This window comes from Zea mays, chromosome 2 (assembly GCF_902167145.1).
Source record: "Zea mays cultivar B73 chromosome 2, Zm-B73-REFERENCE-NAM-5.0, whole genome shotgun sequence".
NCBI classification, from domain to species: domain Eukaryota; kingdom Viridiplantae; phylum Streptophyta; class Magnoliopsida; order Poales; family Poaceae; genus Zea; species Zea mays.
In genome coordinates this window covers 233,078,176-233,092,465 of record NC_050097.1, presented here as the reverse complement: position 1 = coordinate 233,092,465, position 14,290 = coordinate 233,078,176, and the positions used below count along the sequence as shown (strand labels likewise).

At 42.3% G+C, this 14,290-nt stretch overlaps 1 protein-coding gene across 1 annotated transcript; it reads right to left on the bottom strand.

The window, feature by feature from the left end:
• Window positions 1-5,314: 5,314 nt before the first annotated feature.
• Window positions 5,315-7,451, bottom strand: LOC103648091 (pre-mRNA-processing factor 19-like). The gene is made up of 4 exons (XM_023301798.1): window positions 7,380-7,451; window positions 6,351-6,413; window positions 5,763-5,849; window positions 5,315-5,521 (listed from the first exon to the last, which is right to left on the bottom strand). Exons 1-4 carry the CDS (start codon window positions 7,410-7,412, stop codon window positions 5,480-5,482), a joined length of 225 nt encoding a protein of 74 aa, XP_023157566.1. The 5' UTR covers window positions 7,413-7,451; the 3' UTR covers window positions 5,315-5,479.
• Between the last annotated feature and the right edge of the window lie 6,839 nt (window positions 7,452-14,290).

The window sequence follows — 14,290 nt, the reverse complement described above, 5'->3', positions numbered from 1 at the left end:
CCGGTGCCCCCTTCCGACCGTTGGTGCGGGCCACGTGTCGCCCGCCAATTTCGCTGCCGACCGTTGCGCAGTCGACCGTTGGCTCACCGGACAGTCCGGTGAATTTTAGTCGTACGTCGTTGAACTTTTCCCGAGAGCGATGACTTCGCCGCGGACGACTCACCGGACAGTCCGATGAATTATAGTCGTACGCCGCCGTCGAGTCTCAAGAGTGGCCTGTTCACCGAGACTGGTCTGGCGCACCGGACACTGCCCGCTGCACCAGACCGAGCAGCAGTTGGCTGTACAAAGCCAACTCTTTTCCAACTTCTTTTTCCTGTTTCTTGCACTTATACATAATACATTAGTATCCAAATCAATGTACTAAGTCTAGAAACGTACCTTGTTACATGATTTGCACTTCTTCAATCTTCGGCACAATTTAACACTTAGAGAATATGTGTTGGGCACTTAATCACCAAAACACTTTAGAAATGGCCCAAGGACATATTTCCCTTTCAATCTCCCCCTTTTGGTGATTTATGCCAACACATCCAAAAGCAACCAAAAGAAGTGCAGTATCAATGCAAAAGAGAACAAAAATTGTCTTTCCACGAATTTTGACATATTTGTATCATACTTTGCCACCACTTGGTTTGTTTTTGAAAATCAAATTCATTTTCCTATCTCTACAACAAACTCACTTGTTTGAGCACAAAGAGAGATAATCCAAGAGTAAAAAATTATTAAGAGCCAAAAACTCCCCCTTTTTCCCATAGTCAAATTCTCCCCACAATAGACTAAATTTTGCAATATGAGTGTTTTGGACAAATCAAAAAGTTCTAACTCTACTCTTTTCGAAATTTCACAAGTGGTAGATGATCCATTTGCTTTGGCCTTAATTTCTACCCCTTTGGCATTAAGCACCAAAATGGGATCATTCTTGGCCCTTTAACCCCATTGCCTCACCAAAATTGTCAATTAAGAGCAAAAAGGCAATAAGAGCATAGATATGAACTTGGAGTTATTACCGGAGTGCAGTGGAAGTCTTTGCATGGTCCAAGTTCACCTTTCCCTTTCAATTCACTTTTGAGACTAAATCAAGTAAACTCAAACACAAAGGTTAGTCTCAAAGGGTCAAGTTGTAGCATGCCTCCCCCTAAATAAGTGCATCGCTTGCAAATGGACTTGTGAGGTCCGGGGATCATGTGTACAACTTGAGCACCACAAATGAACAAAAATAGATTGAAATGCATAAATTAACATGATCAAAGGCATAAAACACATGTATGCTATAGATCAATCCAAGTTACGCGAATCTAAGACATTTAGCTCACTACGCAACCTGCAAAACCTTTTCTCATCTAAAGGCTTGGTGAAGATATCGACTAGCTGGTTCTCGGTGTTAATATGGTACACCTCGATATCCCCCTTTTGCTGGTGGTCTCTCAGGAAGTGATGCCGGATGTCTATGTGCTTAGTGCGGCTGTGTTCAACAGGATTATCCACCATTCGGATTCAACTCTCATTGTCACATAGGAGTGGGACTTTGCTCAGATTGTAGCCAAAATCCTAGAGGGTTTGCCTCATCCAAAGTAGTTGCGCGCAACACTGTCCTGCGGCAACATACTCGGTCTCAGCGGTGGATAGGGCAACGGAAGTTTGTTTCTTTGAGCTCCATGACACCAGGGACCTTCCTAGGAATTGGCAAGTCCCTGATGTACTCTTCCTATCAACCTTGCACCCGGCATAATCGGAGTCTGAATATCCAATCAAGTCAAAGGTAGACCCCTTTGGATACCAGATCCCGAAGCAAGGCGTAGCAACTAAATATCTAAGAATCCGCTTAACGGCCACAAGGTGACATTCCCTTAGGTTGGATTGATATCTAGCACACATGCATACGCTAAGCATAATATCCGGTCTACTAGCACATAAATAAAGCAAGGAACCTATCATAGACCGGTATGCCTTTTGATCAACAGACTTACCTCCTTTGTTGAGGTCGACATGTCCGTCGGTTCCCATTGGTGTCTTTGCGGGCTTGGCGTCCTTCATCCCGAACCGCTTGAGCAGGTCTTGCGTGTACTTCGTTTGGGAGATGAAGGTGCCGTCCTTGAGTTGCTTCACTTGGAACCCAAGGAAGTAGTTCAACTTGCCCATCATCGACATCTCAAATTTCTGTGTCATCACCCAGCTAAACTCCTCATAAGACTTTTGGTTAGTAGAACCAAATATTATGTCATCGACATAAATTTGGCACACAAATAGGTCACCATCACAAGTCTTAGTGAAAAGAGTTGGATCGGCTTTCCCAACCTTGAAAGCATTAGCAATTAGGAAATCTCTAAGGCATTCATACCATGCTCTTGGGGCTTGCTTAAGTCCATAGAGCGCCTTAGAGAGCTTACACACATGGTCAGGGTACCGTTCATCCTCAAAGCCAGGGGGTTGCTCCACGTACACCTCCTCCTTGATTGGCCCGTTGAGGAAAACATTCTTCACATCCATTTGGAACAACCTGTAAGAGTGGTGAGCGGCATAGGCTAATAGAATGCGAATAGACTCTAGCCTAGCCACAGGAGCAAAAGTCTCCTCGAAATCCAAACCTGCGACTTGGGCATAACCTTTTGCTACAAGTCGAGCCTTGTTTCGTGTAACCACCCCATGCTCGTCTTGCTTGTTGCGGAACACCCACTTGGTTCCCACAACGTTTTGCTTGGGACGTGGCACCAGGCTCCAAACTTCGTTCCTCTTGAAGTTGTTGAGCTCTTCCTGCATGGCCAACACCCAGTCCGGATCTTGCAAGGCCTCTTCTACCCTGAAAGGCTCAATAGAAGAGACAAACGAGTAATGCTCACAAAAGTTAGCTAGTCTTGAGCGAGTAGTTACTTCCTTGCTTATATCACCCAGAATCTGGTCGACGGGATGATTCCTTTGAATCGTTGCTCGGACTTGAGTTGGAGGGGCCCGTGGTGCTTCTTCCTCCATAGCCGTGTCTTCTTGTGCTCCCCCTTGATCACACACCTCCTCTTGAGGAACCTGTTCATCATCTTGAGTTGGGGGATGCACCATTGTTGAGGAAGAAGGTTGATCTTGCTCTTGGTGTTCTTGTGGTCGTATATCTCCAATCGCCATTGTGTGCATTTTGGCCGTTGGAACATCATCTTCATCTACATCATCAAGATCAACTTGCTCTCATAAAGAGCCATTAGTCTCATCAAATACAACGTCGCTAGAGACTTCAACCAAACTCGATGATTTGTTGAAGACTCTATACGCCTTTGTATTTGAGTCATAACCTAGCAAAAACCCTTCTATAGCTTTGGGAGCAAATTTGGAGTTTCTACCTTTCTTTACTAGAATGTAACATTTACACCCAAATACACGAAAGTATGAAACGTTGGGTTTGTTACCGGTTAGAAGTTCATACGAAGTCTTCTTGAGGAGGCGATCACTACTACAAAACATGTTATATGAGACGGTTAATTTTCAGTTCTTAAGACGCTTATGAAGTGTCCAAATTTGATGGAGTCGTAAAAGATGTCCCACATTTAAGATGGTTATAAACCGTCTTAAAAGATATTATATAAGACAATTTATAATTTATAACCGTCTGTAAAAGGTATTTGTTTAAGTCATTTTGTCCGATAAACCGTCTTAAATTATGTATTTGTTTAAGACACTTCTTTTAAAGAACCGCAGAGAATACAAACATTATAAGTCATAAAGTATTTATCAAACTGTCTCGAATATCCTACAATAATAGACGATTACAATAGAAAAACCATCTTATTTAGGTGACTAATATTAGACGTTTTAGAAACCGTCTTATTTAAGAGACTGATATTAGACATTTTGGTGACCGTCTTATTAAGATTTAAACGAAATGACTTACACGGCAGTACATTCTTCAATTTATAATCATTTTTCAGATATCACGTTATAATAATTTGAAAGAGAAATATACATAAACATATATTGAACAACATTATAATTAATATAATATAAGTAAGTACCTTTTAATGTCTCATAAATAAGCATTGTCAAACAACTCATACATAAGTGTACTCTAAATCTAAACTAAAATACAATTGTTCGCACTAATGTTGGATCCCTCTTTACTTTGAAAACCCATTTGAGTCCTATAGCCTTAGTGATCCCTTGGCAGATCAGCAATCTCCCAGGTCTGATTTTCTTGAATTGACTTTAGTTCAACCTCCATAGCTCTTTTCCAGCAGTCCTGTGAAAGAGCCTGTGTTCTTGCAGCTGAACATTATTACATACAACAGAACCTTGGATGTGGCAACCATCTTCAACAACAAGAAGATTCATCACAACCGAGTTGACAATCTGTAGCAAGGGTGGAAATGATCTCTTTCATGACAAGGAAGTAAAGAAGCTTCAACCAGAATGGAACTTAAATTTGGCAAGGATACCTTATAGGGTGTTTACAGCTGCATCAACTACTCCGTCTGGTACTGGCTTTCCTCTCTGTACTCTGTGAAGAACTTCATTTCCACTTAGTTCTATAGGACCACAATTTCAAGTACAGATTGAAGTTAACCAGAGATATACATGTTGATGGGTATCCAAGGAAAGACTTGTTACAATATACATGTAGCGAAACAACCTATGGCTAATTGAACAATAGTATATCATTGCGAGCTATTAATCCGCAGATCCTATGGCATGGCCGCATAACATGCATCTACAAGTTTATAAAGCTAGGATCTTCTCCCTGAAGCATCAGACAAATGGGGAAGTACAGAAGATTGTAGGTACCAAAGCTAGAAAATATTGTTTACTTACAAAAGCTCCGCCAAGCTTGTCGAGCATCCAATGCGTGGGCGCATTGAGCCTCTTCAAGTGCTTCTTCAATCCCTAGCCTGGATTGCAAAATAATAATGATCAACAAAAGCGCAACAGATTCCAGTATGGCATTCATAGGTGACTCATCCAGATTGCATCAGCTGTTAAAAGTAACAGCAACTACACACTACTTGAAAACAAAAGACCCTTTTCATACATGTCTATCTCTATTACTTATATATGAGCAGTGCCATCGTCAGCACCACCTGTATGTATACCTAGGACGACATCAGCTGGCGAGGGGCGCGGGGACGCACGAGCGTCTTGGACGGGCTCACCCTGAAAACACACTAGAACGACTCCGTTATCCAACCGCCCAGAAGAGCTCCTTCCTCAATGCAACGCGTAAGATCAGTCAGAGTTTTACCTTATTGGCAAGGATCTCAGTACCACACCGCTACAGTGAGAGAGCGGCAGTAGCACTTTCTGCCTGGAAAAAAAATATTGAGGCCCAGTCTTAAAACAGCTCGCAGAATAATAAGGCATTTGAACGGCAGACCAAACAACTTGCAGAATAAAAAAGAAGCTACGCAAATTTGAAGGCGAAGGTATGCTTAGCTGACCATCACGAATCCCAGTTTCAGCCCATGGAGCGGGATCTGTTGCTCATGTCTGCCTTTCTGTCCTTTTAGATAGCCAACGCCAATAGTTCATGTAAAACTATTATCAACTGTTCCATTGTACATGTATAATACGTGGAAACAAACACAGTCAGTAGCCACGAATACCCATTCCTTATGCCAAATTTGTGACATGAGATGGAAATAGTACATCAATAACCCTTGATATACTGAAATCCAAAATTAAAGACTTCAGCTATGCTATAAAAATAAACATTGATAAAATGTTCCAAGCAAATTGTAATATATAATTAGACAGGATACAGAGATATAAATAAGTGAATGTAAGACCTGGTAGAGCGCATGACTAAGTTCTTGTCTTGCTGTGTGTAGCTGCTGCTCCAAAGCAAAATTAGAAAGCATGAGAGCATCCCACTCCTGCAAAATTCAAGAAAAACAAGTTCGGGTAGAGCTATAGAATCATGATTTGCATCTTTGGACAGGCCATAGTAATAATAATGTGTATCACAGAGATATTAAGTATCATGATGATCAGTGCATCCATGGGTAGTAATGGCAATCAAAGTATTTCAAGTGATTCCCAAATAAGGTCAGTTGTTAGATTCACTTAGTTTATTCTTAAAATAAGGTCAGATATCAGGTTCACTTTCAAATATAAGCCCAGAAAGGCACTTGAGATGCATGGTTATTAATATCCTTAGGAACAAGGCGCAGAAAATGCACGTGACACATCGCACTTAAACCCAGAAAGGCACGTGCCTGAGCAAGTGTGCTGCGGTCAGAGTGCATTCAGATAGTTATGCTGTGTCATACCTCGATAACACCACACTTAACAAAACAAAGAAAGGTTGACAACACCTCATAATCAAATTTTAGACATTCTAAAATAAGCTCAGAAAAGATAACTGGACCCCTTACGTTCTGAAAAATCCCAAGGAGTCCTGGAATGCTTGCAGCCTGCAAAGGCCTGGGCTTCACGACCTGCAAAGAATGTAGTTCTTGAGTTTTGGCAGATTGGGACAGCAGTAATAAAATACTTTAGGTGTATATGAGGCTATCAAGGTAGTTAATGAGTATACAATATATGTTGTTGTCCTAATCAGAAACACTAATCGATGTGGATGCAGAAGTATAAACAGAGTACACAACATCAAATTCCACCATTGATTCAGAAACATATCAATATAGTTCTTGAAAGTTAAAGTGAAAACACTGCCCAACCAATGAAAATATCGATATACAAAAGATTATGCAGTGGAAACAAATCGATCCCTAACTTAACAACCTTTTATGTGCTTTCTTTTACACAAAAGATTATGCAGTGGAAACAAATTGATCCCTCCCCCACTCACGCTCGACACGCAGGCTCAGGTGCGTGTCGGTGGCTCCCATCCCGCCAGTAGCCTCGCGTCCTCGCCTCCAGTCCTCCGCACACCGGCCGGCGACCTTTCATGCGTGCCTCACGCTCTCCTCTCCCCTATAGTGAACTGTTAACGGCGCCGGGCCCCAGCGGCTGCGCTGCGCGCAGCCGGCAGACAGCGGGAGCCTGTATCCATTGCTCCACTAAGGCAGCTGCACTGCTTTGGGAGCGCTTATGCCCTGGTAAATCCCCTCCTAAACCCTACCATTTGGCCAAGGTGCCACCCCATAGATGCCCCGTGGACACCTTGGAGATGCCCTGCTGCTAAGGCGACACCTTACGCGTCCAGGCAAGGCGATCGGGATGCCTTGCAGGCCAGGCTCGCCTTACCGCTTAAGCGACGCCTTAACAACTATGAGAGCAACCATACAAGACATAATTTCGCTACCGATGCTCATCGCCTTCCTCACTTAGTATCAAGAGCAACGTTGTGAAACACATATTGCCTACTGATACTCTAAAGCCCATACCACATGCTACTGGAAACTTTGACTCAACATATTGATAGCATACCAGAGAAACCATACCTTGTTGGTCTTGACCGGCACGATATCATCCATAGTAAGCTCCTCCTTGGTGACCGGCACGATAACATCTAAATTTTGAAGGACTCGTTATGGTTATGATATGCGGATAGAAGATGGATCTAGCATAATAGTTTTTCTGTTCATAGCGATGGTGTGGCTTGCAAATGTGGCAAAAAGGCTTGGTATATAGTTATGGATGTGAAAAAAAAACGAAGCTCATTGATATCGTCGACAACAAAAGGGTTCTGTTGCACATCCTTAATCAGTTAATCCTAGGATATGGTCTGATCGATTAAGGGAAAAGCTATAGCCTTGTCACAATCCGGACAAACACTGATCTTAGTTACTTTATGAAATTCAAATTTTGGCTTAGCCAATGACTACATTTGGAAGCAGTCCAGTTAGAACCACTCATTAAAAATTATTAGTCATAAGACCAAGATTAGAAAACAGGAACAATAATCTATGAATAGGCTCGACTACTGCATACTAACCTCAAATATTGCATCTCTGGAGTGTTCATATTCTCGGGATACCACGCTCCTTTGAATTATCCTCACTTTTAAGTAGCTCATCTTGACTGTTGTGTCCGCACTTCCCTGCTTTTTTGGCATCTCAAGAACTTCCACTTCATAGAGTACAAGCAAATGAATAAACTCTGTTGGGATTCCACAAAATAATCTAGGGAGTTTAAATTAACATATCTTTGGGTTGGGCCAAATTATGTAAGATTATTATTGGGTAACATGTTAATAATCTTACACAAGTATTCTGGATCAGGAATCTTCACCTGTTGATGATAGAGTAAAACTTGAATGGCAACTGTCCACATATCAGACGTCAGGAGCAAAATTTTGAATAATGTTGATCCACTGCTCTGCAAAAAAGGATGTCAAAATCAAGGCTAAAATATTACTCCATCCTTTTCGAAATGTAAAGTGCGGTTTGACCTGCCAACACCACACTTTGACCACCAATATATCATATATTATGATGTTTATCATGACAACAAAGCTCATAGCATATGGAAGTGCTTTCAAATATGAATCCAATGGTACCTTTATGTGAACACTGATTTTAAAAATTATCTTCACACGATCTCTATCAAACAACAGTCGAGATGTATCACAGGTTTAGGAACTCCACAAATTTGATAACTGTCATAGTCCTAAAAGATGTTGCCGATATATTTGAAAAGGTAACATTGTAATCAATTTCAACTACCAAAACATATCACAGAAAAGGTATGGGCCATTAATAACTTTTTAGCTGAATTTTTTAGGTTTACTACTCTATGCAGTGGCAAATTCAGATATTACCAAAGCCCCAGGCCAAATTTAATAACAAAAGGATAATAAAATCCAGTGGAACATGTTCTTGTTTCAGCTTGAGGATTTTATGTGACATGATCTCTCCTGTCTAGTGCTGGACAATGTTCCTTGTCTATACAAAGTTACCCTTTTATCTCATTTGCTTTCATTTAAGTACCATTTTCTAAACCAAAAACCTACATGACCCCCATACTATCTCCAAAATGACCAGGCATCTAAAAGCTATGGGCTAAAAAACACAACACAAATGAACTATGAGTGAATTTTCAGACTTAAGAACAAGCAGATGAGAAGTCGATCCTCACCCAATTTGCAACTCGTCGGCAAGCGCGTCAAACACCAGTTCACCACTCTGCCCAGTTGCATCACCACTCACCAAATGTTGTCATCTAAGGCAGAGGAGGGGGCCCACGGTGGCGCGCTCGACGCCGGTCGGACCTGGAGAGGCGCGTCGCGCGCGGAGAGGGAGGGACCAGCCAGGCAGACCATAGACGCGGCTGTGCCTCACGCTTAGCAGATCCGAAGGGGTGAGAAGGGATAGACCGCGAACACTGATTGCTGGTGGGGGGCACCACGGCGGGGCGCTAGCCGCCAATGGCCGCAGGCTAGATTCCGTAGACGACGCGACGAGCAGGAGGGAGCTACGCGAGTCCGGAGAGGTGGCGACCGATGAGCATGAGTCGGCGTTGGAGGAGGCGGCGAGCAGAAGGTGGATGATTGCAGCCCTAGTGGTTGGAGCTGGTGGAGGATTTAGCAGTCAATTTGGAGTGAGGATGTCGGGCTGGACTTTAATTGAATCACAGGCCCACTACGGAGTGTGCAGGGCAGGGCATGACTTGGACTCTGTCACACACGTTCACACTTTTATTGTTTATAAACTCATTCCATATCTATGACTATATTATCTAAATTGGTCATATCACTAGAGAGTTCATAATCTTCTTCGTGATTCTAAACCACTCAGATCTTAAAAAATTAAATTGTAATTCTCCAAAAAGAACGATGTCAAGCAAAATGATGACTTATGTGACACACTAATGATCGGGTCGCATTTGGGTCCATTTTATCATCTATATAAAGTTGTAGAGATAAGTTTTACATTTTATATTATATATATCATCAACTAATCCGAATTCACTGTTTACTATGTTATTCACAGTATGTCTTATCAGAAATATCATAAAGAGACGGTTTCATAATTAGGAGTGTCTAGTATACTCACTAACATCTAAGACAGTTCTTGTAGTATAGACGACTCTAATAATATCTTTATTTGAGATGGTTTTTTATACAGAAGTGTCTAATATACTAACCACAGTCTAAGACAATTCTTGAAATCTTAATGACTTGAAAGGTATATTTATTTGGGACGGTTTTCAATAACAATCTGTCTTAAATTAATATAAGACATTTGTTACCATGTAAGTGTCTCAAAACACTTTTTTATTAAAGACGGATCTCTAGCAAACCGTCTTACCTTACTCATCACCGTATGATAAAAGTCGCTTCTATAAAATACATTGATATCCGTCTTAAAATGTGCGTCTTAAATAAACATATTTCTAGTAGTGGATGAAGGTAGACCCCGTTTATGGCGTGGCAAGCTGTGTTCACAACTTCCGACCAAAACCGCTCGGGCGTCTTGAATTCTCCAAGCATCGTCCTCGCCATGTCGATAAGCGTCCTATTCTTCCTCTCTACCACACCTTTTTGCTATGGTGTGTAGGGAGCGGAGAACTCGTGCTTGATTCCTTCCTCCTCAAGGTACTCCTCCACTAGTAAGTTCTTGAACTCGGACCCGTTGTCGCTTCTTATCTTTTTCACCTTGAGCTCAAATTCGTTTTGAGCTCTCCTTAGAAAGCGCTTTAGGGTCCCTTGGGTTTTTGATTTATCCTGCAAAAAGAATACCCAAGTGAAGCGGGAAAAATCATCAACAATAACAAGACCATACTTACTTCCCCCGATGTTGAGGTAGGCGACGGGTCCGAAGAGGTCCATATGAAGTAGCTCCAGAGGTCTTGATGTGGTCATCACATTCTTGCTGTGATGAGTGCTTCCCACCTATTTACCTGCTTGACAAGATGCACAAGGTCTATCTTTTTCGAAAAATACATTGGTTAGACCTAACACATGTTCTCCCTTTAGAAGTTTATGAAGGTTCTTCATCTAACATGTGCTAGACGGCGATGCCATAGCCAGCCCATGCTGGTCTTAGCAATTAAGCATGCATCTAGATCGGCCTCCTCTTTCAAAAAATCAACTAAGTAGAGTTTGCCATCTAGTACACCCTTAAAAGCTAATGAACCATCACTCCTTCTAAAGACAGACACATCTACATTGGTAAATAGACAATTATAACCCATATTACATAGTTGACTAACAGATAATAAGTTGTACCCGAGCGATTCAACTAAGAACACATTGGATATGGAATGCTCGGATGAAATGGCTATCTTTCCTAGTCCTTTAACCTTGCCTTGGTTCCCATCTCCAAAGATGAACGAATCTTGGGAATCTTTGTTCTTGACGTAGGAGGTGAACATCTTCGTCTCCCCAGTCATGTGGTTTGTGCATCCGCTGTCGATAATCCAGCTTGAGCCCCCGGATGCATAAACATGCAAGGCAATTTACACTTGGGTTTTAGGTACCCAACTTTTGTTGGGTCCTACGAGGTTAGTTACAATAGCCTTTGGGACCCAAATGCAAGTCTTGTCTCCCTTGCATTTGACCCCCAACTTCCTAGCAACCACTTTTTCATTTTTACATGAAATTACAAACGTAGTGTTGCAAGCATGAAAGACAGTGGTAGGTTTATTACACATTTTCCTAGGAGCATGAGACACAAAATTTCTCCTAGGCCTACCATTACAATTAGAACTTGAAGCAATCATAGCATGTGAATTAAAAGCATTGTAACTCCTATTATAATGAGAATTTCTAGAAAATTTTCTATCATTATACATGAAAGCATGATTCTTTTGATTACTACTAGCCATAGGGGCCTTCCCTTTCTCCTTGTTGAGAATGGGAGCCCTTTGGCTTGTTAAGTTCTTGGCTTCCTTTCGAAAGCCAAGTCCATCCTTAATTGAGGGATGTCTACCAACGGTGTAGGCATCCCTAGCAAATTTTAACTTGTCAAAATCTATCTTGCAAGTCTTAAGTTGAGCATTAAGACTTGCCACCTCATTATTCAATTTAGTAATTGATGTAAGGTGTTCAACACAAGCATCAACATCAAAATCCTTACACCTTTTACAAATGGCAACATGTTCTACACAAGATCTAGTTTTATTGGCTACTTCTAGCTTAGCATTTAAATCATCATTAACACTCTTTAAGCTAGACACAGTTTCATGACAAGCAGATAAATCAAAAGAAAGCATTTCATTCCATTTAACCTCTAAAGCAAGAGATTTTTGCACACTAACAAACTTCCCGCTTCTCTAACAATCTATCTTTTTCATTCAAAGCATCAATTAACTCATTAATTTCATCTACTTTTGTTTTATCTAAACCCTTAAATAACTCGGTATAATCTAATTCATCATCACTAGAATCATCATCGCTTGAAGTAGTATACCTAGGGGTTTCTCGAACACTTACCTTCTTTTCCTTGGCCATGAGGCAAGTGTGGCGCTCGTTGGGGAAGAGTGTCGATTTGTTGAAGGCTGAGGCAGCGAGTCCTTCGTCGTCGGAGTCGGAGGAACAGTAGTCCGAATCCCATTCTTTGCCAAGGTGCGCCTCGCCCTTCGCCTTCTTGTAGGCCTTCTTCTTCCCCCTCTTCCCACTCTTTTCTTGTTCCTGGTCGTTAGCATTATCGGGACAATTTGCTATAAAATGACCAGTCTTACCACATTTAAAATAAGAGCGCTTTCCCTTTGCTTTGCTCTTGTTGGGATGCTCCTTGCGTCCTTTTAGCGCGGTCTTGAAGCGCTTGATGATGAGGGCCATCTCATCTTCGTTTAGCCCGGCAGCCTCAATTTGTGCCACCTTGCTAGATAGCGCCTCCCTGCTGCTGCTTATTGCCTTAAGTGCAGCGGGCTGGGGCTCATAGATGGGCATTGGGCCGTTCAATGCATCATCAACATATCTTGCTTACTTGACCATCATACACCCGCTCACAAACTTTCCGAGTATCTCCTCGGGCGTTATCTTTGTGTACCTGGGATTTTCACGGATGAGGTTCACAAGACTCAATAATAGTGAAAGACCTGAGCATAAGTCGGACGACGTCGTGGTCCTTCCATCTCGTGCTTCCATAGCTCCTGATCTTGTTGACTAGGGTCTTGAGCCTGTTGTATGTTTGCGTTGGCTCCTCTCCCCTGATCATCACGAACCTTCCCAGCTCGCCTTCCACCAACTCCATTTTGGTGATCATGGTGGCGTTGTTTCCCTCGTGTGATATTTTGAGGGTGTCCCAGATTTGTGAAGCGTCCCGATCCTTTAGGACTCAAATGTGATACAATTACTAGTCCCAGGAGGCTAGTAACCACATTCCTTACTTCAAATAGTATAGAGTTTAAATAAAGGTTATTACAATACCGGGGTACAAGCTCGAGAGAGCCAGAAAACAAAGCGCAGTAGAAGGTACACTAGCCCAATCCACAGGCAGAACTGGGTGCAGACACAGCCCTCTCAATCAAGCATAGCAGAAAAGAAGTCTTCGGCTGCTGAAAAACATAAATAAATCTGGGTGAATACACTAGGTATTCCGCAAGCCCATCCCGCTCTCGTAAAGAGAAAGAGACCTATATCATACATGCTTTATATGGCGGAGTTGAAGTCACTCTTCTTTTTCTCAGAGAAAGGCAGTTTATGTAGGGTTTTTCCTAAGGAAATAAAATAACACAAAACTCAACCACCACTGAGCTTCCCGATCTCGTGGCCTTGTTTTCTTTTTCAATACGCACGTACACACACATTTTCCTGTTCACGGAGGTTGTAAAACACTAATTGTCATACCACACCAGACTCGTCCATACCAGTGGACATGGACTATTCGAATAGGTTTCAACTCTGCGCGGAGGGGTACACTTTACCCACTAGTCCGGTTTCTGCGATCTCACCGTCATGAGACCCGAATGCCGAATCTCTTTCTTTCCTCGCATGTCCTAACCTTAACGATTATACCGGAAGGAGTCAGGCCACCGCCATGTCCAAACAGGACAAAACATTCCCCCTCCTTATCCTCTCGGTGCTCCCCAGCCTTCATAACCCTGGGGTTGGACCGTACGAGTTCAAATTGAGTGACTACCCACACAGTCTCGAGTGGTTGTACTTATCATGAGTACAGGTAGTGAAGGATGACAAACCGGTCCTTATATGAGGGGACAATCCTTCTGCTCACGCCTAAACCAGCTGAGCCAACACCTTAGGCCCTCCCCTAGACCAGGGAGTCCCTGATCATCCCACTCACAAGGTGATGAGGGTGAATACCCTTCATCGCACATTCCTTTTTTTAAAACCTCGTTTGAAGAAACACACTGCCCTTTCTCCCATCCCACATTTTGTATCCAAAAAATATATGTTAATGCGGGCTATCTCTCTACTCACAATGCAAATATTCCACCCTGTAATCCT